Source organism: Buteo buteo, chromosome 23, assembly GCF_964188355.1.
Source record: "Buteo buteo chromosome 23, bButBut1.hap1.1, whole genome shotgun sequence".
NCBI lineage: Eukaryota > Metazoa > Chordata > Aves > Accipitriformes > Accipitridae > Buteo > Buteo buteo.
In genome coordinates, this window is record NC_134193.1 from 3,649,998 (window position 1) to 3,676,538 (window position 26,541).

The window sequence follows — 26,541 nt, forward strand, 5'->3', positions numbered from 1 at the left end:
TATGTAGATCTTTTGGTTTTGCCAGATCCCTCCAAATGAGAGACTTTTTATGCAGTCTGCTGTGGCAAATAGCCCCACATTCTAATCTTTACTATCGCTCTTGCTGACTTTATCATCCCTCGCTCTTGGTGTGTGCATAAACAGGTATGTGTATGTATGTCCAGACAGTATTTAACAGGTAGAGTTGACTAAAACAACGGTAAAGAGTGGAAATTCTGGCTGTTCTGCTTCAGCTTTGGACAACTTGGCTCCAGATTCTCATCCAGAGAATGAGATGCGTTAGCAAGAGCTTGTCCTGTGCTTCAGACGACATGATGGGTGGTTTGCATACGCATCATAGTGCAGCATTCTCTATGTAACTTGTGACACCCAGGGCGCTGTCAGCCTAGTGGAGTGCGGTGACCAGCAGGTAAATCATCAGCAGCTGTTTGCGGCTGGGGTAAGGCTGACGGATTGACAAGGGGGATGAGAACACGTAGTTCCTGGTGCTCTGCCTTCCTTGTGATCTGACTGTCCTAATAATACACGGGGGGGGGCGTTAAGCATCTTTAATATTTTTGTAAGCGATTAAAGGCACAAAGTAGAGCAGCAAGAGAGACTGCCCAAGTGAAATACTTTGTGCTTTATAACCCGCAAGTACCCACAGGTAGGTGCACTAGTACTCCTCTCGTGCGTTTGTTGGGGTGCAACAAAAAAGTTTTGTTCCCTTCTTGGTCTTTGGTACAGGACACAGGCAGGTCAGCAAGCTGGAAGGTTAGACCAGGGAGTAGGACTGTTTCTTCTTTTTCACTTACTGATACCTTTCTTTAGGGTTACTTTGAAAAAGAAGATTTGACCGATCAAGCCGTCAGGAGACTTTCCGTCCAAGAAAGAGCGAAGCCAGCTCTTGCCAGGACTGGAGGAAGTCCCTGTTGAGAGCGAAGCCTTCGAACCTGCGCTCGTTCTCAGACGGTGTCGATTATGTCCAAGCAAGGGGACGACTGCTACTTCTATGTCTATTCCACCTGTGACAAGGTATGTTTGGGCTTCTTTTGCTTTGGGGTTTCTTGTTGAGTTTTTAGGAGAGGAGGGGGCGGAGGCATCCAGATTTCTGTTAACTTAAGAAGCCGTTCGATTCTGCTTCCAGTGCTACTAGCATGGATAATTTTGGAGGCTGTACTGTTTTAATTTCCTCTTTGTGGGTTTCCTTTTGGTTACAGGGAGACAGCTGTTCCTTCCGCCACTGTGCGGCTGCTCTGGGAAATGAGAGAGTGTGCAGGCTGTGGCAGGAGGGTCGCTGTTTCAAGACTACCTGCAGATTCAGACACATGGAAGTCGATGTGAGTGTTTGCCTAAAGATGTGTTCTCCAACTAAATCCCTGAAAGCCTTTTTCCTTGCTGTCGGCAGACTGAATGTGCTTGTACGTGATAGATTTACTCGCTTTCAAACGATACTGGTTTCCGTTACTTGGAGGGGGCTGGGAGGAAGTTGGGGGAAGAAAAATCAATTTCTTAGGTATTATCTCAGCAAGACATTTTTGTATTAGGTGCTGGCGTTGTTCTGACGTCTTGGGGTAGCACAGAGTGGGGAGGGAGAAGATGGGAAGGAAATAAGGCTCTGAAAGATAACTTGAGATAGATTCAAGCTAGGCAATTTAAGGCATTTTTTCCCTCTGAATAATCCCAGTATTTTGCACATTGTCTTAGTTTAGACCACCCTGAACTGACGTGTGCGAGCCCCCATCTTCTCCAACGGAATGACAGGAAAGCTAGATAATGTGTAGTAGTTACAGCTTACGCAAACTTTGTCGATCTGCCCTGCAATGCTTTCAGTGATAAAACTGCCCTTTGGAATGATGTTTCCGCACTGCATTGCAATAGCCCTGTCTCTGGCATGACGTGTAACTATGTCTCTTAGCAAGGCTAAGGCGAGTGTTACCATGAGCTTTTCTTTCTTTCTGTCTTCAGAAAAAATGCAGCGAGATTCCTTGCTACTGGGAGAATCAGCCAGCTGGCTGTCAAAACTCCAACTGCGCGTTCCGTCACACGAAAGGACGCTATGTTGGTGGGCGCTTCTTCCCGCCAAGCAAAAGTGAGTTTCTTGGGTCCTTTTCCTTTAAGCATTAAAGAATTAATTTTGAATATTACTTAGGAGTGGGTACAATGCCGTAGAAGGCATCAAGTAACTGCTGACTGAGGAGTGTAGGGAGAAGTGTGCAGTCACAGGCTCTCAGCTAAAGGGACTGTAATTCCGGTATTTAATTTTTTCTTTGCTGCTCAGCTTCTCTGTGCTTTGTGTGACCTTTGCACTTCAGGTTGCTTTCCCTTCATTTCATCCTTTCTGGAGGGTAGGGTGGTGAGATGAGTGTGTGAAGGGAAGCCGTTGTTCCTAGTGTGTTCGTAGGGGTGGGGAATAGGAAACTCTGACTTCAGCAGCCAGGTGGGCTATCTACCTTATCTACCGCATCTAGACAGTGAGTGCAAGGTTGGGGTGAAAGTTTTACATGGCCGAATGGGAGATGATCCTCGTCTTCCTCTAGCTACGCTTCCAAGTCGACCTGAGCCTGCAGAAGATGATGTGAAAATGGCTCAGGCGTCACTGCAGCAAAACAGACTTTCTGTCCAGTGGAGTCCCTCTCCGCAGCTGAGGGGGGTGATGAAAGGGGAAAGCTCTGAAAAGGTCCCAAGTCCTACACATCCTCCAGCCAGTTGTAATCAATGCTGCAGATGATGATGAAGATGGGTACTTTTTCCTTACTGAAGGCATTTCTACTGGAGGTGAATGTATAAATTCACAGAGTGCCTGAACTGTGTAGTGTTTAAAGCTACGGACCAGAGTCTGGAGTCTTCAATACTTTTTCCCCGGTATAGCTCTTGCTTATATGAGCCTGTCAAGTCAATACAGCTGTTTAAAAAAACCTCCCACAAACAGTTGCTTGTAGTTAAGAATACGAACAGAATATGAACCGTGGACTGAAATGTCATTGTACGAGCTGCATAAGCATGAAATGTCTTGTATAATCCCTGCTCCATAACTGAATAGGTTTTATTTTGGACTTTCAGAGCAGCTTTCTGAAGATGGAGATGAAACTAAAACACCTGTCCAGCCACGGGCAACAGAAGCCCATAGTGGAACGCGGATAATTTCCACTAGGAAAGGCAGTGCTAATACAAAGCAAGGTATTCTAGCAACTGTAGTAGGATGGCTTGGAAGGAGAACTTGACGATTAACTCCAAAGCGATATGTTCTAAAACTACGATAGAGCATCGGGTAGCTGGATGGAGTCAGTTATTTCCACGAGCTCATTCCTCTCTCCTAATGTCGTATGTCCCTTGGGTCAGACAGGTCAACTCCTCCTTGTTGACTGTTGTAAAACAAACAAAATAGAGCCACAGCGTGGAGTTTAAATGCCTGCAAATGTGTCCTTTCAAACACGGTGGGAAGAAGCCATGTCTAATGATAGAGGAATCTAATATCGTGTAGATGGATTAAAACGCTTAAAACGGTAGGTTTTACTCTGCAGGATGGGAGGAGGGTTGAAGAAGGGTGCCAGTTGCTTACCAAAATACCCATCCGTTGTATGGATTTTTTTACTGGTGAGGAGTGTTGAGAGGGTTTATTTGGAAGACTTTGGAAGGGTTCTGAGCTGTAAGAAGCTTGAGCGTGTGTGCTCTTCAACATGTGCCTTTAGGCCTCAGCTTCATTAACCATTTTCTGTTTTCAGAGGACAATTTAGATTTTGGAATAAAAACACTTGAAGAAATCAAACTGGAGAAACTAAAGGGAAAAGCAAAAAGCCAAGGTGGTGAGTTAATATCCCCTACTTGTAGTGAATACTATTGTTTCCACTTCATGGCTCCTCAACCGAAAGGTCAAGTAATAATTAAGATAATTCAGACAGGTTAGCCTGCTGGTGCTGCCTCTTTTAATGAAAACCATGCTTTTATGCTTCAAGGCCCTGGTTTGATTGCAAATATTGGGCATCTGTAGGTGCTCAGTTTGTTGTGTTGCAATAAAAGATGCAGAAGCGGTTTTTATCAGCCTGACATTATGCTGTAGCTCATCACGTATTACAGCACCTTACAGACTCTCCAATGTGCTTAATTGGACTCTCATGTTCCTGAAGTTGAGTGAGATTTGTGAATGAGCTAACGTGTCGACAGCACGTGGCAGAAGTAGCGGTTGGGTTAAGTGCAGTAGCAGCAGAGAGAGAGGCTAATGTCAATACGAGTGTCAGTATGCAAAAAAGGGGATAACTGGAAAAACCGGGCAGTAATGAAAGGGCAGACCTATAGAAGATGGTATTATACAAGTAGCCAATTTTTGAAGCGTTGACGAGGCTGACGGTGGCACTTGCGGACAGTAGCGTGCTACGAGTCTGTGTATAAGTGGTGGTGTTCAGATCTGCACAAATTCCTTTGAAAGGCAAAAAAGGTGTGGCACTACTACTACGCGTAGTCACTCGTTTCTGTGGTTTGGCTACCAGAAGAGTGCCTTTTGCTGGGAGGTGGGCTAGAAGGAGAATGCTCTTAGTGGCTACTGGTTTCTGTGCAGCGAAGAGATTAGTCTTTGGTTTAGGGGAGGAGCCTGTGATTGAAGTGAATCTTGGCGAGAGGATGGGAAAACGGAAAGCCTCCATGGGTAAGAGCTTTTTGTGAGCCGTTGTTCGGGTGCCCTCGTCTAAACGTGACTGTGTTTAGGGGTAATTTTGCTGCGTGCCGGAGGAAAATACGTTTTGGCAGAGGTGTGTATTGGTGGCAGAAGTGGCAAATGTGGTTAGCAGCTGAAAGGCAAATCTAAGAAAAGATCCCTGGAAGCATTGAAGTTTGTGGCTGACTGTTCTAAAATCCTCCTCCAGAGAAATGTTCTTCAAGCATTGCTTGTTTTCTCTCTTTCTGAAGCTGGTAGAAGTGTCCTTCCGTTAAAGCGCAACCTTGCTGACAGGCTGGGGAAGAAGATAGAGGTTCTGGAGAATGCTGCCAAAGCACCAAAGAGAGGTGCAGCTACTAAGCAGACATCTGGATTTGATGCCCAGATTTTGTGTTTAGGTTCGCTGTTTGTCCTTTCTTCTAGTGGTTCTTTTTGCGTGTTGGTTGAGGGCTCAAGGTAGCTCTGAATCCCAGTGAAGTGATGGCTCTCATTGTGAAACGTGAACAGCAAATGGAGATTTATGCAGTCTGCCGAACTTTTTCTGTTCTCTCTTGTAGTTCAAGTCCCCAGGTCCCTGAAGGAGAGGCTAGGACTGCCCTCTGAACAGAGCCGTACAGAGACAGGTACGAACTGGCTTCCCAGTGTATGCCTTCCCCTTTTGTCTTTCCGTGAGCTTTCCTACAGCCCTAAAAGTTAATTTAAAGAAACCTGCCTGATTCCTCTTGCTCGAGTGCTGAAGCTGTCCTGTTTAGCCACTGTCAGAGATCTGGCTCTAGGGGGGGGTGTTGTCCACTCCTGCCTCATCAAGGTTTCTGCTTGAAAACTGCTGTGAACCGTCAGAAGCTGCAGTAAGCTTACACACAAGTAGGACAGAAGCACTGCCAGGAGCAGGAGTTTGAGATGTGAACAGAGAGACAGCGGTCTGAGAAAGTAACAAAATAAAATAGACTAATGCTTTTTGTGTCGCCACTCTCTCCGGATAGCACTAGTTTTCCAAATACAAGTGGCTTAAGGGAGGAGAATACCGTGCAGAATGGTGCTGTCCTAAGATGCATTCTTGGGATCACGCAAACCTAGTTTTCCTTAGTACTGTGACAGATTTTGGAGACTTTAAATATTGCTGGACTCTCCTTAAATGTTGGTGCTTCTCTTTTTTTTTTGATGATGACAGAGAAGGCTGCTAAGCCGGCAGGAGAGTTCCGTGTGAAAACACTGGAGGAAATTCGACTTGAGAGCGCTAATCAGAGACGAGGAGAACCTCAAGTGAAACCCCAGACTGAAGGACGTTGTAAAACAGAAGATCCCAGCTTGGGGGCAAGACCTTCCCCTGCAGTTCACGTCAAAACTTTCTCAGGCTCCCTGGCTGAAAAAACCCACAAGCGATTGGAACGAGAGAAGCAAAAACCAAAAGAGTTTCCTACCAAGACAAAAGTTGAGAGCAATCCCAAGAAGCGGAGCAGACTTGCTCCGTCTGTGCTCAGCCAAGCGTGCCCGGCAGAGCCGGCACGTAAAGCCAAGCCAGCAGGAGAAGTGCACGTTAAAACCTTGGAAGAAATCAAGCGGGAGAAAGCTCTGCGGATGCAGCAGAGTGGAGGAAAAGTGCCAGCTCCACCAGCACAACCTGAACCTGCCGCGACAGGGAGGAGGTTGTTACAGATCACAAAGCTAATAGGTAATAAGGTGATTTGATACCTGCCCTGGTGAAGCGCTTCCCCTGTCAAGCAAATTCAGTTTGCTGAGGTTTTGCTTTGCTTTTTCCTTCTGCATATCGTAGAGGGTAGAAGAGTTTAAGGCTACAAAGTCAGAAGGCAAGGAAGTGCCAGAATATGCAACCATATTATTTTCCATGAATCACGTGATAGCTTTCTGTATTTCCCACTGGAAAATTCTTCCACTGAGGAGCTTTGTAGCCTAGTTTCTTGCTTCTGTTTTTTCTGCCATCCGCTTGTGGTATGGGATCTTCCCTGGGCTGAATCCAGGCTTACCTTCCTCTTTGGCATATGTGTTGTTTAATTCAGTTATTGATGTATCTATGTTTGCAAAGCATGTATCAACTTCTTAATGTGAGGGCCAGTTTTTGTCAAAATTGGCAGAGCAGTAAAGATATCGTTAAGATTATATAAGCCACGTAAAAAGAGAATAGTGCGATTGAGGGAAAGAGAGCTCGAACGGTGCAGGGATTGCTTACTGTAGCCTTTCCCTCTGTCCCATTATTAGACGTGAGGAAATAAACACAGCAAGGAAACAGAGGTAGCCAGGATTCTTTATTTCTGCTGTTGACAAAATGATGATGTTTTGTTTTGGGGTTTTTTTGCTTGTTTTGAAGCACCTGGAAGAGAAGAAAAGATGATAGTGGAATTGAGCAAGCCTTTTCCCAAAGCTGTCTCTGCACCTGCAGAGGTGAGTCCTTTGTGAAGACATACATCTATCTATTCATACAGTTTTTGATACATTTTGTTATGTTTTGTTTGTAACTGGCTGCATGCTCCCAGTTGGAGGGTGTTCCTACCTTTCTGCATTTGGTAAGCGCTGCAGTGCTGTCGCAAGTCCTGTCACTACTTTGAATAGCATTTCCAGACAACGTGTTAAACGCCAAGCTTTGACTTAATCTTGTTATACCTGACAGTGAATAAGAAACCCTATTAGCACCAGATAAAATCTGCGAGGTTAATGTTTTTCTTCTCCGTGACTTTATCTGTGAGACTGGAAGAAGGAGATCTTAAAATCCTGGGCAAAGAACTTTAATAGAAAAGGCTGGAGGTTTGTATTAGAGGAAACCAGTCTGTCAGGGAATGCTGTCTTGGGGGAGCTTGTATGGCTTCCTGTTGCTGAAAAAGAATGTAATAGATTACAGCTAGAGTCTTCTGCTCTATTGAAGAAGCTTGCTGTGTTGGGAATTGTAGGCTTTTGAAACTGTTTCCATAGCAAAGCATGGACCTTGTGACAGGTTACAGGCAACGTTTTCTGGGGAAAAATGTCAGCTCTGAATGGTATTAACATGCTCTGTTCCACATGGAGCTATTTCGGAGGGATTGCTACTGAGATTTTCTTAATGAAATCTCCATAGATTTTTGTCCTCTTAGTCCTCTTCTTTTGTTTCCTTCCAGCCCTCTGATCAGAGTGCAACTAATTCTAAAGTTGAAGTGAAGAGCCTTGAAGAGATAATGTGGGAGAAGCGGCAACTGAAGCAACGCCAAGAAGAGAAGCTTCAGAAGGAAGCAGCTGCTGTGCCATCTCCTATTGAACAGGCAATCAAGGGTAAAACTGCAGCATCAGGGAGTCCTGAATCCAGTGTGGTTTCAGGGTCAGCTTATCAGCTTCCAAAGAGGATATTGGTGAAATCTCCGGGAGATGGGGTTGAAAGCCCCGGAAAGGGTGCTGCCCTATCAGCAGAAGAACGGACAGCTCGACTTCTGGAATGGTTAGCTGAAAGTAAGTGTTGAGTGTATGTGAAAGAGTTACTTTAGGTCATGCTTTGAAAGAAAGGCAGAGGGTGACAATTTTCACGTTGTAACTCTGGCTCCTTTTTGTAATTTCTTTGCTCCTTCTTATGGCTTGTTGGTAAACAGAGTTTACGGTGTGGAAAATACTGCTGAGAATCTGGGAAATGGCAGTGTAATTGTGCTGGCTAAATACTTTTAACTAGAAGGGTTGTGGCGCTGTTTGAGAACCTGTTTGTTTGTTGGTTTTTTTTTTCCTGAGGCAAAGCAAGACGGTATCAGTTCTCTCTTCCTTTTACTCTAGCCACACGGCAGGGGTGCCTGAAGCCTTTGGATGGGAAAGCCACCTTCCCCACAAAGCAGCCACTGAAACGTAAGGCAGCCGAGAGCCATCCGTCTGCCGTGGCGGCTGTGAAGCCATTGAGTGCCACTGGTGGCGACGGGAAGGAGCCTTCAGCTAAAAAAGCAGCTGTGGTAAGGAGAGCGGCTGGGGCAGTAGTGGGTCCCCAGTAAAATTTATGCCCAAGTTGTAGCCTCCTCTTGGAGAAAAGATGGAAGACTGAAATGTTCTACGGGTCTCCGTTCCCTTTTAAATCCAGAAGCGGTCGACAGGACGCTTGTAGTACCTTTCTGCTTTTCACCAGGTGAATGGCAGTGTTTCCATAATGCTCTGCTACGTCCCTTAATGCTGCGTTCTTTAAAAAGACCCAAGATCGTTAGTAAACTTTAAGGGAATGCTAACTTTTCTTCAGGTGTGCCCTGGCTCTGTGTTTTGGTTAAGGCTCAGCAATGCCAGAGGAGAAGCAGCGGAGGAAGAATCTGCAAAGCAGTCTTTGACCTGTGTATCCTAAAAACCATCTTGCTTCTTCCTAGGCTGTTGTTCCGGCTTTTCCAGAGGGCAGCCTCTTCTCCATACGTGGGAGAGGAAAACCCCAAACCAGGTAACAACCACAGCTTGTTCTTTTTCTTGATCAGTGTGCCTTTCAGGTGAAACTAAGTTGTTTTTTTTTTTTTCACACGTGGAAAAATTAGAGTTTTGAGATAATTCATGCCAAAATCCAGCAGAGGAAAAATTTGTCTGAAATAATAAGTTTCTAGCAGCTGGCTGGACTGCTTATCTAGATTGTTGTCTGAAAACGCTGCAAGTTGGTACAGCTTTTCAGTGGCTTCTTGGGTTTTCTGAACGCCTGCAGAGGTTGACTTGGTAACATTTTTGCAGTCAAATTAGCAAAGGTGGCAAAGTGTCTCTGGCGACAAAAATGGAACCTTCTTTGCCAGACCCCAGGTGCTGTGTCTTTGCGGATAAATCCCCAAACTGCAAAATGTACCTGCTGATACATTGGACTCTAGAAGTAGCCCCAGGTTAATTGAATAACAATCCCTGCGTAAGGCTGAGGTGTAGGAGGGATTAACTACCATTTTAAGAGCTGGTTTGCAGAAAACATCTCTCTGCTTAAGGAATGCCATCCACTGATTTGCTCTCTTTCTTGTTCTTCCCAGTCCTGAACTGCACATTGGAAGCCAGGCAGACTCTGTGGCACAGTCAGAGGCCTCAAGCTCGACCTCAGCTTCCTCACAAGTAGCCGTAAAGAAACGCCGGTTGAGCTTCTCAGGGGCCTGGGAAGCCACCTTCTCTGTAGAAGACAACTTTGAGAAGTTCCCTTGGGAAACCTCAGGAGGCAAACAGGAAGACAAAATTGACATGGACCCAGAGAATGATGAGGAGGACTTCTTCATGGAAATTGGTGAATTGATTGACGGCTGAAAATAAAGAAAGAAAGAAATTGAAACTGATTATTTTGTTGGCTACCCAGAGGTGATTCTTTTTCTAGCTGAGGCTTTGCAAGGAGTCTTAAAGCACAGGTGAACTGGTAGACATCGGGAGTATGTGCAGGCAGTTGTCCTAAACTTCCCTGCTGGTCAGACATGCGGTCTGAATTTGTGACCCTGCAGAAGAGAGCTGAGACTGGGGTCTATTGTGTACCCTGCCACCAGGGATCGTTTTCCCTAGCAGCTACCTTTTGAATCATTGTCTTAAATTTTTGAAGAACTTGAGTCTCTTCTCTTCCTACGAGGATTTGTGAAGGTGGGGCGGCCCTCAGGCATTTGCTGCTGGCAGAGGAAAAATCGGTTGTGGGAGTGGATTGTCAATACTTTCTCTTTGGAAGAAAACACTTGCGTGCTTTGATAATCCACTGTGCTGTCTTCGTTCCTAGAGGAAAGGTCTGAAACCAAAACTGAGCAAACTGCTGTTGCGACTCCAGAAGGGTCACCCAGCCCCAAGCTGCCGACGCTTTATCCTGCCAAAGGACTTTCTCCCGCTGAGACTTCTGCCAGCATGGGTCGGTCGGTCGTGGACTTTGGGAGAGAGGAAGAGCGCGCGAGAGCCCGGCGAGGAAGGCTTCCCCCTCGCTGCTTCCCTCCTCCTGCTCTGTCGTCAGCCTTCGCTGTCCCCGGCCTAGGCGCTGTCCGTGGAGATGGGGTTTGGTGTACGCCATGGTTTCTGTAAATATTTTAGTCTTCCCTGTTATGCTCGTATTCTCCTGAAGGTCCTGTATGAAACGTAGCCTGGCCGCCTCCGCCTTCACCGGTAGTTGAGCTGTTCCCCATGACAGCAGTTAACAGCGTTTTTACCGAACCCTGGCGCAGGAAAGGTGCGGGTGCGTGGTCTGTCTGTGGGGCGTCCTTAACGCTCCGCTCCAGAACCTCATCTTCCGCTACCTGCAGAACGTGAGTACCGCCGGGCTGCCGCGGCTTCGGCCCCGTGTGAGAGGAGCGTCCCGGTGCTTCTTGCGCAGGGCCCTTCGAGCCGTGTGGGGAGCGGGGCGGCACGCCGGGCGGGTCTTTCCGAGTTCAGGATGGGGTTTTTGGAGCCGGTCTCGCTTGAACTGAAGAACTTGCTGTCGTTGCGATCCGTGAGAAGAACAGCTAGTTCCGAGCTGGGCGTTTTTCCTTCTCACCTTAAGGAGTTACCTTTGTAAGAGGCGTTTGCTCTTGCAGTCGGGTGTGCAGGGCTGTTTTCCGTGACAGTCTTAAAGCCTGTGCTGTTGCGTGTTCGCCAGTGAAGGCAGAGAGGATTTCCGAAATAGTCTACCACCTTAAAAATGACCGAGGACGTAACCGAAACCACGCGTGAGAGTTACTGCCTCTTAATGCAGAAGGAGAGGACAACGTTGTGTGGAGGGTTTATGTTCCTGTTGTGCTCTCCCCCTCCATCGTTTTGCAGAGGTCCAGGATCCAGGTGTGGCTTTATGAGCAAGTGAACATGCGGCTAGAAGGCTGCATCATTGTGAGTATCGGGATGTCTTTGGATTGGGTATTTTGTTGGTTGTTCTTCAAAGTCATAAAACTGTTTCTTCCTGCCAGGAAAAGCTAGCATGGGGGGTGGAAATACCTCGTGCCTCTCCAATTGATAGTCTTAATTGTCCAGCCCACGTCAGCACAGCTCACGATAGCTTGTGTCGTCGTTGCTGAAGTTTAGAGCAGGGCACGTAGCTCAGCGAAGGCTCTTGTTGCTGATTTTTAGGGCTTTGATGAATATATGAACTTGGTGCCGGACGACGCAGAGGAAATTCACTCCAAACCAAAATCAAGGAAAGAGCTGGGTATGTCAGTATGTCTGTGTAAGCCGAGCGATGCCTGAAACCTGGCTGCGTGAGCCTTCCCCGTAGCAAGGCTTTAAAGCACGAAACGTGTGGAGAGGGTTGAGTTTGGAGTCCAGTGAGCGGATACTGGCTAGGTCTCGGTTCCTGCTGTTTCTTGAGCTGGTGGCTTTGTTGAACGTGAAGGAGAAAGAATCTGCCTCTGCCTGCGACGAGTCTTTGTCTTTCAAATGTGTGTAACAACGGATGGACTGCGCTGCACTTTTTCTGCAGCCCGGGTGGCTGGAGGGGTCCAGTTGTACTCCCGCTCAGGAATATGGAAGGCGACAAGCGAAATGCTGAGCTGCTTGGACATTCAAAAGAGCTAGATCTGAGGGGATTTCTCTTGTTCCCCGCATGGTGGTGGATATAGTAAAGTTGCACTGTACAGGTGTGTCTCACTTCCTAGGGAAAAGAAATGGCACCTTCTAGACCGTGAATTCCTCCTGATTTGTGTTGGAATGCCTCTGCTGGGCAAAGCAGTGGTCCTTAATGGCCTTCCATTTAAGAGTTGGCTTGTGCAAACCGCAGCAGTCGTGCTTGAAATTTCCTTTAATTATCAATGGCATCAGCAACACATCCAGTAATTTCTAGGAGGAGATGCGTAGGAATCTGTAGGACACAAGAGTCTGTTTTTGAAGGTGCTAAGGGTGAAAAGTGAAGAGTCCCATCAATACTGAAGAAGGGAAGGAAACCTCGCGCTTAACAACTGGTCTCACTGCTGTTGTGGTTGAAGCCCAGCCGGTAACAAAGCACCACGCAGGCGCTTGCTCACTCTCCTCTCCCCCCGCCGCCCCGGGCCACGGTGGGACGAGCAGAAAACATAAGGCAGGCTCGTGGGTCGAGATAAGGACTGGGAGAGATCACTCACCCCTTATGGTCACGGGCAAAAGACAGGCTCAACTTGGGGAAGAAACAAAATCCATTTAGTTTACTGCAAACCCAAACAAGCCAAGGCTATTAGGAAGGAAAACCAAACCTGCGAACACCTGCCCCCCACCCCTCCCTCCTTCCCGCCTCAACTCCACTCCCGGGTTTCTCTCCCTCCTCCCCCCGGCGGCGGGGCATGGGGGCTGGGGTCGGTTCCTCACAGGTTGTCTCTGCCCCTCCTTCCTCCTCAGGGGGAGGAGGACTCCGCACTCGTCCCCTGCTCCACCGTGAGGTCCCTCCCACGGGAGACAGTCCTTCAGGAAGGTCTGGTCCTTGCCGCGGGCCGCAGTTCCTCACAAACTTCCCTGGCGTGGGTCCTTGCCGCGGGCCGCTCTTCAGCCACACACGGCTCCAGCGCGGGCTTTCCCATGGAGCCACGGCCATCTTGGGGGGCCTCTGCTCCACCGTTCACCTCCATGGGCTGCAGGGGCATCAACCTCCTCAGGCGCCCCTCGTCCCCCCCGACCCCAGTATCTGCAGAGCTGTTCCTCTCACGTTCCTAATCCCCCTACTCGCTGCAGGTTCCCCTTCTGAAATATTTTATCCCAGAGGCGCTGCCGCTGTCGCTGATTGCGTCGGCCTGGGCCAGAGGCGGGTCCGACTCCGAGCTGAGGGAGCTTCGAGCAGCTTCTCACAGGAGCCACCCCTGCAGCCCCTGCGCTGCTACCAAAACCCCGCCACACAAATCCGTAACAATTCCCTTTGCCAAGCAGTCAAAACCCAGTAACTAACAGGAGAACCCAACTCGTCCTCTCTTTATTTCAGACTTGGGAAAATCCCCTGCCAGAAAAAAAAAAAAAATCCTGGAAAATCCGCTAGTGTTTGTGTGAGTAGAAGGTTCCAACCTTTTGTTATTAACTTGTAAGAACGATTTCATTCCGTTTTGTCCAAGAGAGTCAGAAATACTTGCACAGAAACGCGCAGCATCTGAATGAAAGGGGTCAGAACCGCTTGAATTTGAGCTTTGTCTGGTGTGGTTGCAGGTTTTATGGCATTTAGTATCTTTAGAACAGTAAGAATCAAAGTATCTGACTTCGCATCAAAAAAACCTGCTTGTGGCTAAGGAAGATCAGGTTCAGCTCTGGAGGCACCAAAAAATCATCAGCTGTCGAACTGGACCTAAGGCATCTTTTCAAACCTTCCGTGATCTTGCTGCAATGCATGATGATGGATTTATGGATTAGAGAACAGCGTATGATGGCAAACTTGTAGCATTGGCTCTGATGTAAAAAGAGAACAAATTCTTTCCTAAAAATCAAAGTAATTCCAAATTCTTGGGATCACGCAGCCATGCCACTTGCAAAGGAAGCATTTCCCTGCCTCTCAAAGCTTGCTGTGTCCTCGATCTGCTGTCTCCCTGCTGTTAATTGATTGCAACTCCGCGTGTCCGATTAGGGCTGAGAGTTGCTCTCGCTACGTGTATCGTGCAACATACGCTGTGCACGCTCGTGCATATAGAAACGTTGATACTGTATGCGTGTACGTAGGTATGCCTGTTTGTGTGCTGACCCCAAAATCACTCGTGTTATAAAGCATCAGCCTTGAAGGCACATTCATCAAACTGTTATGTAGATCTTTTGGGTTTGCCGGTTCCCTCCAAATGAGAGACTTTTTATGCAGTCTGCTGTGGCAAATCTTTACTATCGCTCTTGCTGACTTTATCATCCCTCGCTCTTGGTGTGTGCATAAACAGGTATGTGTATATATGTCCAGACAGTATTTAACAGGTAGAGTTGACTAAAACAACGGTAAAGAGTGGAAATTCTGGCTGTTCTGCTTCAGCTTTGGACAACTTGGCTCCAGATTCTCATCCAGAGAATGAGATGCGTTAGCAAGAGCTTGTCCTGTGCTTCAGACGACATGATGGGTGGTTTGCATACGCATCATAGTGCAGCATTCTCTATGTAACTTGTGACACCCAGGGCGCTGTCAGCCTAGTGGAGTGCGGTGACCAGCAGGTAAATCATCAGCAGCTGTTTGCGGCTGGGGTAAGGCTGACGGATTGACACGGGGGATGAGAACACGCAGTTCCTGGTGCTCTGCCTTCCTTGTGATCTGACTGTCCTAATAATACACGGGGGGGGCGTTAAGCATCTTTAATATTTTTGTAAGCGATTAAAGGCACAAAGTAGAGCAGCAAGAGAGACTGCCCAAGTGAAATACTTTGTGCTTTATAACCCGCAAGTACCCACAGGTAGGTGCACTAGTACTCCTCTCGTGCGTTTGTTGGGGTGCAACAAAAAAGTTTTGTTCCCTTCTTGGTCTTTGGTACAGGACACAGGCAGGTCAGCAAGCTGGAAGGTTAGACCAGGGAGTAGGACTGTTTCTTCTTTTTCACTTACTGATACCTTTCTTTAGGGTTACTTTGAAAAAGAAGATTTGACCGATCAAGCCGTCAGGAGACTTTCCGTCCAAGAAAGAGCGAAGCCAGCTCTTGCCAGGACTGGAGGAAGTCCCTGTTGAGAGCGAAGCCTTCGAACCTGCGCTCGTTCTCAGACGGTGTCGATTATGTCCAAGCAAGGGGACGACTGCTACTTCTATGTCTATTCCACCTGTGACAAGGTATGTTTGGGCTTCTTTTGCTTTGGGGTTTCTTGTTGAGTTTTTAGGAGAGGAGGGGGCGGAGGCATCCAGATTTCTGTTAACTTAAGAAGCCGTTCGATTCTGCTTCCAGTGCTACTAGCATGGATAATTTTGGAGGCTGTACTGTTTTAATTTCCTCTTTGTGGGTTTCCTTTTGGTTACAGGGAGACAGCTGTTCCTTCCGCCACTGTGCGGCTGCTCTGGGAAATGAGAGAGTGTGCAGGCTGTGGCAGGAGGGTCGCTGTTTCAAGACTACCTGCAGATTCAGACACATGGAAGTCGATGTGAGTGTTTGCCTAAAGATGTGTTCTCCAACTAAATCCCTGAAAGCCTTTTTCCTTGCTGTCGGCAGACTGAATGTGCTTGTACGTGATAGATTTACTCGCTTTCAAACGATACTGGTTTCCGTTACTTGGAGGGGGCTGGGAGGAAGTTGGGGGAAGAAAAATCAATTTCTTAGGTATATCTCAGCAAGACATTTTTGTATTAGGTGCTGGCGTTGTTCTGACGTCTTGGGGTAGCACAGGGTGGGGAGGGAGAAGATGGGAAGGAAATAAGGCTCTGAAAGATAACTTGAGATAGATTCAAGCTAGGCAATTTAAGGCATTTTTTCCCTCTGAATAATCCCAGTATTTTGCACATTGTCTTAGTTTAGACCACCCTGAACTGACGTGTGCGAGCCCCCATCTTCTCCAACGGAATGACAGGAAAGCTAGATAATGTGTAGTAGTTACAGCTTACGCAAACTTTGTCGATCTGCCCTGCAATGCTTTCAGTGATAAAACTGCCCTTTGGAATGATGTTTCCGCACTGCATTGCGATAGCCCTGTCTCTGGCATGACGTGTAACTATGTCTCTTAGCAAGGCTAAGGCGAGTGTTACCACGAGCTTTTCTTTCTTTCTGTCTTCAGAAAAAATGCAGCGAGATTCCTTGCTACTGGGAGAATCAGCCAGCTGGCTGTCAAAACTCCAACTGCGCGTTCCGTCACACGAAAGGACGCTATGTTGGTGGGCGCTTCTTCCCGCCAAGCAAAAGTGAGTTTCTTGGGTCCTTTTCCTTTAAGCATTAAAGAATTAATTTTGAATATTACTTAGGAGTGGGTACAATGCCGTAGAAGGCATCAAGTAACTGCTGACTGAGGAGTGTAGGGAGAAGTGTGCAGTCACAGGCTCTCAGCTAAAGGGACTGTAATTCCGGTATTTAATTTTTTCTTTGCTGCTCAGCTTCTCTGTGCTTTGTGTGACCTTTGCACTTCAGGTTGCTTTCCCTTCATTTCATCCTTTCTGGAGGGTAGGGTGGTGAGATGAGTGTGTGAAGGGAAGCCGTTGTTCCTAGTGTGTTCGTAGGGGTGGGGAATAGGAAACTCTCACTTGAGCAGCCAGGTGGGTTATCTATGGTATCTACCGTATCTAGACAGTGAGTGCAAGGTTGGGGTGAAAGTTTTACATGGCCGAATGGGAGATGATCCTCGTCTTCCTCTAGCTACGCTTCCAAGTCGACCTGAGCCTGCAGAAGATGATGTGAAAATGGCTCAGGCGTCACTGCAGCAAAACAGACTTTCTGTCCAGTGGAGTCCCTCTCCGCAGCTGAGGGGGGTGATGAAAGGGGAAAGCTCTGAAAAGGTCCCAAGTCCTACACATCCTCCAGCCAGTTGTAATCAATGCTGCAGATGATGATGAAGATGGGTACTTTTTCCTTACTGAAGGCATTTCTACTGGAGGTGAATGTATAAATTCACAGAGTGCCTGAACTGTGTAGTGTTTAAAGCTACGGACCAGAGTCTGGAGTCTTCAATACTTTTTCCCCGGTATAGCTCTTGCTTATATGAGCCTGTCAAGTCAATACAGCTGTTTAAAAAAACCTCCCACAAACAGTTGCTTGTAGTTAAGAATACGAACAGAATATGAACCGTGGACTGAAATGTCATTGTACGAGCTGCATAAGCATGAAATGTCTTGTATAATCCCTGCTCCATAACTGAATAGGTTTTATTTTGGACGTTCAGAGCAGCTTTCTGAAGATGGAGATGAAACTAAAACACCTGTCCAGCCACGGGCAACAGAAGCCCATAGTGGAACGCGGATAATTTCCACTAGGAAAGGCAGTGCTAATACAAAGCAAGGTATTCTAGCAACTGTAGTAGGATGGCTTGGAAGGAGAACTTGACGATTAACTCCAAAGCGATATGTTCTAAAACTACGATAGAGCATCGGGTAGCTGGATGGAGTCAGTTATTTCCACGAGCTCATTCCTCTCTCCTAATGTCGTATGTCCCTTGGGTCAGACAGGTCAACTCCTCCTTGTTGACTGTTGTAAAACAAACAAAATAGAGCCACAGCGTGGAGTTTAAATGCCTGCAAATGTGTCCTTTCAAACACGGTGGGAAGAAGCCATGTCTAATGATAGAGGAATCTAATATCGTGTAGATGGATTAAAATGCTTAAAACGGTAGGTTTTACTCTGCAGGATGGGAGGAGGGTTGAAGAAGGGTGCCAGTTGCTTACCAAAATACCCATCCGTTGTATGGATTTTTTTACTGGTGAGGAGTGTTGAGAGGGTTTATTTGGAAGACTTTGGAAGGGTTCTGAGCTGTAAGAAGCTTGAGCGTGTGTGCTCTTCAACATGTGCCTTTAGGCCTCAGCTTCATTAACCATTTTCTGTTTTCAGAGGACAATTTAGATTTTGGAATAAAAACACTTGAAGAAATCAAACTGGAGAAACTAAAGGGAAAAGCAAAAAGCCAAGGTGGTGAGTTAATATCCCCTACTTGTAGTGAATACTATTGTTTCCACTTCATGGCTCCTCAACCGAAAGGTCAAGTAATAATTAAGATAATTCAGACAGGTTAGCCTGCTGGTGCTGCCTCTTTTAATGAAAACCATGCTTTTATGCTTCAAGGCCCTGGTTTGATTGCAAATATTGGGCATCTGTAGGTGCTCAGTTTGTTGTGTTGCAATAAAAGATGCAGAAGCGGTTTTTATCAGCCTGACATTATGCTGTAGCTCATCACGTATTACAGCACCTTACAGACTCTCCAATGTGCTTAATTGGACTCTCATGTTCCTGAAGTTGAGTGAGATTTGTGAATGAGCTAACGTGTCGACAGCACGTGGCAGAAGTAGCGGTTGGGTTAAGTGCAGTAGCAGCAGAGAGAGAGGCTAATGTCAATACGAGTGTCAGTATGCAAAAAAGGGGATAACTGGAAAAACCGGGCAGTAATGAAAGGGCAGACCTATAGAAGATGGTATTATACAAGTAGCCAATTTTTGAAGCGTTGACGAGGCTGACGGTGGCACTTGCGGACAGTAGCGTGCTACGAGTCTGTGTATAAGTGGTGGTGTTCAGATCTGCACAAATTCCTTTGAAAGGCAAAAAAGGTGTGGCACTACTACTACGCGTAGTCACTCGTTTCTGTGGTTTGGCTACCAGAAGAGTGCCTTTTGCTGGGAGGTGGGCTAGAAGGAGAATGCTCTTAGTGGCTACTGGTTTCTGTGCAGCGAAGAGATTAGTCTTTGGTTTAGGGGAGGAGCCTGTGATTGAAGTGAATCTTGGCGAGAGGATGGGAAAACGGAAAGCCTCCATGGGTAAGAGCTTTTTGTGAGCCGTTGTTCGGGTGCCCTCGTCTAAACGTGACTGTGTTTAGGGGTAATTTTGCTGCGTGCCGGAGGAAAATACGTTTTGGCAGAGGTGTGTATTGGTGGCAGAAGTGGCAAATGTGGTTAGCAGCTGAAAGGCAAATCTAAGAAAAGATCCCTGGAAGCATTGAAGTTTGTGGCTGACTGTTCTAAAATCCTCCTCCAGAGAAATGTTCTTCAAGCATTGCTTGTTTTCTCTCTTTCTGAAGCTGGTAGAAGTGTCCTTCCGTTAAAGCGCAACCTTGCTGACAGGCTGGGGAAGAAGATAGAGGTTCTGGAGAATGCTGCCAAAGCACCAAAGAGAGGTGCAGCTACTAAGCAGACATCTGGATTTGATGCCCAGATTTTGTGTTTAGGTTCGCTGTTTGTCCTTTCTTCTAGTGGTTCTTTTTGCGTGTTGGTTGAGGGCTCAAGGTAGCTCTGAATCCCAGTGAAGTGATGGCTCTCATTGTGAAACGTGAACAGCAAATGGAGATTTATGCAGTCTGCCGAACTTTTTCTGTTCTCTCTTGTAGTTCAAGTCCCCAGGTCCCTGAAGGAGAGGCTAGGACTGCCCTCTGAACAGAGCCATACAGAGACAGGTACGAACTGGCTTCCCAGTGTATGCCTTCCCCTTTTGTCTTTCCGTGAGCTTTCCTACAGCCCTAAAAGTTAATTTAAAGAAACCTGCCTGATTCCTCTTGCTCGAGTGCTGAAGCTGTCCTGTTTAGCCACTGTCAGAGATCTGGCTCTAGGGGGGGGTGTTGTCCACTCCTGCCTCATCAAGGTTTCTGCTTGAAAACTGCTGTGAACCGTCAGAAGCTGCAGTAAGCTTACACACAAGTAGGACAGAAGCACTGCCAGGAGCAGGAGTTTGAGATGTGAACAGAGAGACAGCGGTCTGAGAAAGTAACAAAATAAAATAGACTAATGCTTTTTGTGTCGCCACTCTCTCCGGATAGCACTAGTTTTCCAAATACAAGTGGCTTAAGGGAGGAGAATACCGTGCAGAATGGTGCTGTCCTAAGATGCATTCTTGGGATCACGCAAACCTAGTTTTCCTTAGTACTGTGACAGATTTTGGAGACTTTAAATATTGCTGGACTCTCCTTAAATGTTGGTGCTTCTCTTTTTTTTTTGATGATGACAGAGAAGGCTGCTAAGCCGGCAGGAGAGTTCCGTGTGAAAACACTGGAGGAAATTCGACTTGAGAGCGCTAATCAGAGACGAGGAGAACCTCAAGTGAAACCCCAGACTGAAGGACGTTGTAAAACAGAAGATCCCAGCTTGGGGGCAAGACCTTCCCCTGCAGTTCACGTCAAAACTTTCTCAGGCTCCCTGGCTGAAAAAACCCACAAGCGATTGGAACGAGAGAAGCAAAAACCAAAAGAGTTTCCTACCAAGACAAAAGTTGAGAGCAATCCCAAGAAGCGGAGCAGACTTGCTCCGTCTGTGCTCAGCCAAGCGTGCCCGGCAGAGCCGGCACGTAAAGCCAAGCCAGCAGGAGAAGTGCACGTTAAAACCTTGGAAGAAATCAAGCGGGAGAAAGCTCTGCGGATGCAGCAGAGTGGAGGAAAAGTGCCAGCTCCACCAGCACAACCTGAACCTGCCGCGACAGGGAGGAGGTTGTTACAGATCACAAAGCTAATAGGTAATAAGGTGATTTGATACCTGCCCTGGTGAAGCGCTTCCCCTGTCAAGCAAATTCAGTTTGCTGAGGTTTTGCTTTGCTTTTTCCTTCTGCATATCGTAGAGGGTAGAAGAGTTTAAGGCTACAAAGTCAGAAGGCAAGGAAGTGCCAGAATATGCAACCATATTATTTTCCATGAATCACGTGATAGCTTTCTGTATTTCCCACTGGAAAATTCTTCCACTGAGGAGCTTTGTAGCCTAGTTTCTTGCTTCTGTTTTTTCTGCCATCCGCTTGTGGTATGGGATCTTCCCTGGGCTGAATCCAGGCTTACCTTCCTCTTTGGCATATGTGTTGTTTAATTCAGTTATTGATGTATCTATGTTTGCAAAGCATGTATCAACTTCTTAATGTGAGGGCCAGTTTTTGTCAAAATTGGCAGAGCAGTAAAGATATCGTTAAGATTATATAAGCCACGTAAAAAGAGAATAGTGCGATTGAGGGAAAGAGAGCTCGAACGGTGCAGGGATTGCTTACTGTAGCCTTTCCCTCTGTCCCATTATTAGACGTGAGGAAATAAACACAGCAAGGAAACAGAGGTAGCCAGGATTCTTTATTTCTGCTGTTGACAAAATGATGATGTTTTGTTTTGGGGTTTTTTTGCTTGTTTTGAAGCACCTGGAAGAGAAGAAAAGATGATAGTGGAATTGAGCAAGCCTTTTCCCAAAGCTGTCTCTGCACCTGCAGAGGTGAGTCCTTTGTGAAGACATACATCTATCTGTTCATACAGTTTTTGATATATTTTGTTATGTTTTGTTTGTAACTGGCTGCATGCTCCCAGTTGGAGGGTGTTCCTACCTTTCTGCATTTGGTAAGCGCTGCAGTGCTGTCGCAAGTCCTGTCACTACTTTGAATAGCATTTCCAGACAACGTGTTAAACGCCAAGCTTTGACTTAATCTTGTTATACCTGACAGTGAATAAGAAACCCTATTAGCACCAGATAAAATCTGCGAGGTTAATGTTTTTCTTCTCCGTGACTTTATCTGTGAGACTGGAAGAAGGAGATCTTAAAATCCTGGGCAAAGAACTTTAATAGAAAAGGCTGGAGGTTTGTATTAGAGGAAACCAGTCTGTCAGGGAATGCTGTCTTGGGGGAGCTTGTATGGCTTCCTGTTGCTGAAAAAGAATGTAATAGATTACAGCTAGAGTCTTCTGCTCTATTGAAGAAGCTTGCTGTGTTGGGAATTGTAGGCTTTTGAAACTGTTTCCATAGCAAAGCATGGACCTTGTGACAGGTTACAGGCAACGTTTTCTGGGGAAAAATGTCAGCTCTGAATGGTATTAACATGCTCTGTTCCACATGGAGCTATTTCGGAGGGATTGCTACTGAGATTTTCTTAATGAAATCTCCATAGATTTTTGTCCTCTTAGTCCTCTTCTTTTGTTTCCTTCCAGCCCTCTGATCAGAGTGCAACTAATTCTAAAGTTGAAGTGAAGAGCCTTGAAGAGATAATGTGGGAGAAGCGGCAACTGAAGCAACGCCAAGAAGAGAAGCTTCAGAAGGAAGCAGCTGCTGTGCCATCTCCTATTGAACAGGCAATCAAGGGTAAAACTGCAGCATCAGGGAGTCCTGAATCCAGTGTGGTTTCAGGGTCAGCTTATCAGCTTCCAAAGAGGATATTGGTGAAATCTCCGGGAGATGGGGTTGAAAGCCCCGGAAAGGGTGCTGCCCTATCAGCAGAAGAACGGACAGCTCGACTTCTGGAATGGTTAGCTGAAAGTAAGTGTTGAGTGTATGTGAAAGAGTTACTTTAGGTCATGCTTTGAAAGAAAGGCAGAGGGTGACAATTTTCACGTTGTAACTCTGGCTCCTTTTTGTAATTTCTTTGCTCCTTCTTATGGCTTGTTGGTAAACAGAGTTTACGGTGTGGAAAATACTGCTGAGAATCTGGGAAATGGCAGTGTAATTGTGCTGGCTAAATACTTTTAACTAGAAGGGTTGTGGCGCTGTTTGAGAACCTGTTTGTTTGTTGGTTTTTTTTTTCCTGAGGCAAAGCAAGACGGTATCAGTTCTCTCTTCCTTTTACTCTAGCCACACGGCAGGGGTGCCTGAAGCCTTTGGATGGGAAAGCCACCTTCCCCACAAAGCAGCCACTGAAACGTAAGGCAGCCGAGAGCCATCCGTCTGCCGTGGCGGCTGTGAAGCCATTGAGTGCCACTGGTGGCGACGGGAAGGAGCCTTCAGCTAAAAAAGCAGCTGTGGTAAGGAGAGCGGCTGGGGCAGTAGTGGGTCCCCAGTAAAATTTATGCCCAAGTTGTAGCCTCCTCTTGGAGAAAAGATGGAAGACTGAAATGTTCTACGGGTCTCCGTTCCCTTTTAAATCCAGAAGCGGTCGACAGGACGCTTGTAGTACCTTTCTGCTTTTCACCAGGTGAATGGCAGTGTTTCCATAATGCTCTGCTACGTCCCTTAATGCTGCGTTCTTTAAAAAGACCCAAGATCGTTAGTAAACTTTAAGGGAATGCTAACTTTTCTTCAGGTGTGCCCTGGCTCTGTGTTTTGGTTAAGGCTCAGCAATGCCAGAGGAGAAGCAGCGGAGGAAGAATCTGCAAAGCAGTCTTTGACCTGTGTATCCTAAAAACCATCTTGCTTCTTCCTAGGCTGTTGTTCCGGCTTTTCCAGAGGGCAGCCTCTTCTCCATACGCGGGAGAGGAAAACCCCAAACCAGGTAACAACCACAGCTTGTTCTTTTTCTTGATCAGTGTGCCTTTCAGGTGAAACTAAGTTGTTTTTTTTTTTTTCACACATGGAAAAATTAGAGTTTTGAGATAAATCATGCCAAAATCCAGCAGAGGAAAAATTCGTCTGAAATAATAAGTTTCTAGCAGCTGGCTGGACTGCTTATCTAGATTGTTGTCTGAAAACGCTGCAAGTTGGTACAGCTTTTCAGTGGCTTCTTGGGTTTTCTGAACGCCTGCAGAGGTTGACTTGGTAACATTTTTGCAGTCAAATTAGCAAAGGTGGCAAAGTGTCTCTGGCGACAACAATGGAACCTTCTTGGCCAGACCCCAGGTGCTGTGTCTTTGCGGATAAATCCCCAAACTGCAAAATGTACCTGCTGATACATTGGACTCTAGAAGTAGCCCCAGGTTAATTGAATAACAATCCCTGCGTAAGGCTGAGGTGTAGGAGGGATTAACTACCATTTTAAGAGCTGGTTTGCAGAAAACATCTCCCTGCTTAAGGAATGCCATCCACTGATTTGCTCTCTTTCTTGTTCTTCCCAGTCCTGAACTGCACATTGGAAGCCAGGCAGACTCTGTGGCACAGTCAGAGGCCTCAAGCTCGACCTCAGCTTCCTCACAAGTAGCCGTAAAGAAACGCCGGTTGAGCTTCTCAGGGGCCTGGGAAGCCACCTTCTCTGTAGAAGACAACTTTGAGAAGTTCCCTTGGGAAATCTCAGGAGGCAAACAGGAAGACAAAATTGACATGGACCCAGAGAATGATGAGGAGGACTTCTTCATGGAAATTGGTGAATTGATTGACGGCTGAAAATAAAGAAAGAAAGAAATTGAAACTGATTATTTTGTTGGCTACCCAGAGGTGATTCTTTTTCTAGCTGAGGCTTTGCAAGGAGTCTTAAAGCACAGGTGAACTGGTAGACTTCGGGAGTATGTGCAGGCAGTTGTCCTAAACTTCCCTGCTGGTCAGACATGCGGTCTGAATTTGTGACCCTGCAGAAGACAGCTGAGACTGGGGTCTATTGTGTACCCTGCCACCAGGGATCGTTTTCCCTAGCAGCTACCTTTTGAATCATTGTCTTAAATTTTTGAAGAACTTGAGTCTCTTCTCTTCCTACGAGGATTTGTGAAGGTGGGGCGGCCCTCAGGCATTTGCTGCTGGCAGAGGAAAAATCGGTTGTGGGAGTGGATTGTCAATACTTTCTCTTTGGAAGAAAACACTTGCGTGCTTTGATAATCCACTGTGCTGTCTTCGTTCCTAGAGGAAAGGTCTGAAACCAAAACTGAGCAAACTGCTGTTGCGGCTCCAGAAGGGTCACCCAGCCCCAAGCTGCCGACGCTTTATCCTGCCAAAGGACTTTCTCCCGCTGAGACTTCTGCCAGCATGGGTCGGTCGGTCGTGGACTTTGGGAGAGAGGAAGAGCGCGCGAGAGCCCGGCGAGGAAGGCTTCCCCCTCGCTGCTTCCCTCCTCCTGCTCTGTCGTCAGCCTTCGCTGTCCCCGGCCTAGGCGCTGTCCATGGAGATGGGGTTTGGTGTACGCCATGGTTTCTGTAAATATTTTAGTCTTCCCTGTTATGCTCGTATTCTCCTGAAGGTCCTGTATGAAACGTAGCCTGGCTGCCTCCGCCTTCACCGGTAGTTGAGCTGTTCCCCATGACAGCAGTTAACAGCGTTTTTACCGAACCCTGGCGCAGGAAAGGTGCGGGTGCGTGGTCTGTCTGTGGGGCGTCCTTAACGCTCCGCTCCAGAACCTCATCTTCCGCTAGCTGCAGAACGTGAGTACCGCCGGGCTGCCGCGGCTTCGGCCCCGTGTGAGAGGAGCGTCCCGGTGCTTCTTGCGCAGGGCCCTTCGAGCCGTGTGGGGAGCGGGGCGGCACGCCGGGCGGGTCTTTGAGAGTTCAGGATGGGGTTTTTGGAGCCGGTCTCGCTTGAACTGAAGAACTTGCTGTCGTTGCGATCCGTGAGAAGAACAGCTAGTTCCGAGCTGGGCGTTTTTCCTTCTCACCTTAAGGAGTTACCTTTGTAAGAGGCGTTTGCTCTTGCAGTCGGGTGTGCAGGGCTGTTTTCCGTGACAGTCTTAAAGCCTGTGCTGTTGCGTGTTCGCCAGTGAAGGCAGAGAGGATTTCCGAAATAGTCTACCACCTTAAAAATGACCGAGGACGTAACCGAAACCACGCGGGAGAGTTACTGCCTCTTAATGCAGAAGGAGAGGACAACGTTGTGTGGAGGGTTTATGTTCCTGTTGTGCTCTCCCCCTCCATCGTTTTGCAGAGGTCCAGGATCCAGGTGTGGCTTTATGAGCAAGTGAACATGCGGCTAGAAGGCTGCATCATTGTGAGTATCGGGATGTCTTTGGATTGGGTATTTTGTTGGTTGTTCTTCAAAGTCATAAAACCGTTTCTTCCTGCCAGGAAAAGCTAGCATGGGGGGTGGAAATACCTCGTGCCTCTCCAATTGATAGTCTTAATTGTCCAGCCCACGTCAGCACAGCTCACGATAGCTTGTGTCGTCGTTGCTGAAGTTTAGAGCAGGGCACGTAGCTCAGCGAAGGCTCTTGTTGCTGATTTTTAGGGCTTTGATGAATATATGAACTTGGTGCCGGACGACGCAGAGGAAATTCACTCCAAACCAAAATCAAGGAAAGAGCTGGGTATGTCAGTATGTCTGTGTAAGCCGAGCGATGCCTGAAACCTGGCTGCGTGAGCCTTCCCCGTAGCAAGGCTTTAAAGCACGAAACGTGTGGAGAGGGTTGAGTTTGGAGTCCAGTGAGCGGATACTGGCTAGGTCTCGGTTCCTGCTGTTTCTTGAGCTGGTGGCTTTGTTGAACGTGAAGGAGAAAGAATCTGCCTCTGCCTGCGACGAGTCTTTGTCTTTCAAATGTGTGTAACAACGGATGGACTGCGCTGCACTTTTTCTGCAGCCCGGGTGGCTGGAGGGGTCCAGTTGTACTCCTGCTCAGGAATATGGAAGGCGACAAGCGAAATGCTGAGCTGCTTGGACATTCAAAAGAGCTAGATCTGAGGGGATTTCTCTTGTTCCCCGCATGGTGGTGGATATAGTAAAGTTGCACTGTACAGGTGTGTCTCACTTCCTAGGGAAAAGAAATGGCACCTTCTAGACCGTGAATTCCTCCTGATTTGTGTTGGAATGCCTCTGCTGGGCAAAGCAGTGGTCCTTAATGGCCTTCCAATTAAGTGTTGGCTTCTGCAAACTGCAGAAGTCGTGCTTGAAATTTCCTTTAATTATCAATGGCATCAGCAACACATCCAGTAATTTCTAGGAGGAGATGCGTAGGAATCTATATGACACAAGAGTCTGTTTTTGAAGG

General features: G+C 47.1%; 3 protein-coding genes across 3 annotated transcripts; all 3 read left to right on the forward strand.

The window, feature by feature from the left end:
- The first annotated feature begins 527 nt into the window (after window positions 1-527).
- On the forward strand, window positions 528-9,835 carry LOC142044001 (zinc finger CCCH domain-containing protein 11A-like). The gene is given in 14 exon segments (XM_075055946.1): window positions 528-1,014; window positions 1,200-1,319; window positions 1,948-2,071; window positions 2,520-2,680; window positions 2,682-2,722; window positions 3,023-3,159; window positions 3,705-3,881; window positions 4,855-4,977; window positions 5,802-6,302; window positions 6,957-7,030; window positions 7,738-8,062; window positions 8,375-8,544; window positions 8,944-9,011; window positions 9,571-9,835. Coding segments are annotated over 14 exon segments (2,340 nt in total). The 5' UTR covers window positions 528-960.
- Window positions 9,836-11,249: 1,414 nt separating this feature from the next.
- LOC142043580 (zinc finger CCCH domain-containing protein 11A-like) lies at window positions 11,250-17,629 on the forward strand. The gene is given in 8 exon segments (XM_075054912.1): window positions 11,250-11,359; window positions 11,597-11,675; window positions 15,000-15,203; window positions 15,389-15,508; window positions 16,136-16,259; window positions 16,708-16,868; window positions 16,870-16,930; window positions 17,246-17,629. Coding segments are annotated over 6 exon segments (666 nt in total). The 5' UTR covers window positions 11,250-11,359; window positions 11,597-11,675; window positions 15,000-15,149; the 3' UTR covers window positions 17,392-17,629.
- A 1,155-nt stretch (window positions 17,630-18,784) lies between these two features.
- LOC142044002 (zinc finger CCCH domain-containing protein 11A-like) lies at window positions 18,785-24,023 on the forward strand. The gene is made up of 9 exons (XM_075055947.1): window positions 18,785-18,809; window positions 19,070-19,165; window positions 19,376-19,441; window positions 19,990-20,490; window positions 21,145-21,218; window positions 21,926-22,250; window positions 22,563-22,732; window positions 23,132-23,199; window positions 23,759-24,023. Exons 1-9 carry the CDS (start codon window positions 18,785-18,787, stop codon window positions 24,021-24,023), a joined length of 1,590 nt encoding a protein of 529 aa, XP_074912048.1.
- The last annotated feature ends 2,518 nt before the right edge of the window (window positions 24,024-26,541 follow it).

Coding starts and splice junctions, on each gene's coding strand:
- LOC142044002 (XM_075055947.1), top strand. CDS start 18,785: ATGGGAAAACGGAAAGCCTCCATGG. Junction 18,810..19,069: donor AAAACGGAAAGCCTCCATGG/GTAAGAGCTTTT, acceptor CTCTTTCTGAAG/CTGGTAGAAGTGTCCTTCCG. Junction 22,733..23,131: donor CAGCTAAAAAAGCAGCTGTG/GTAAGGAGAGCG, acceptor GCTTCTTCCTAG/GCTGTTGTTCCGGCTTTTCC.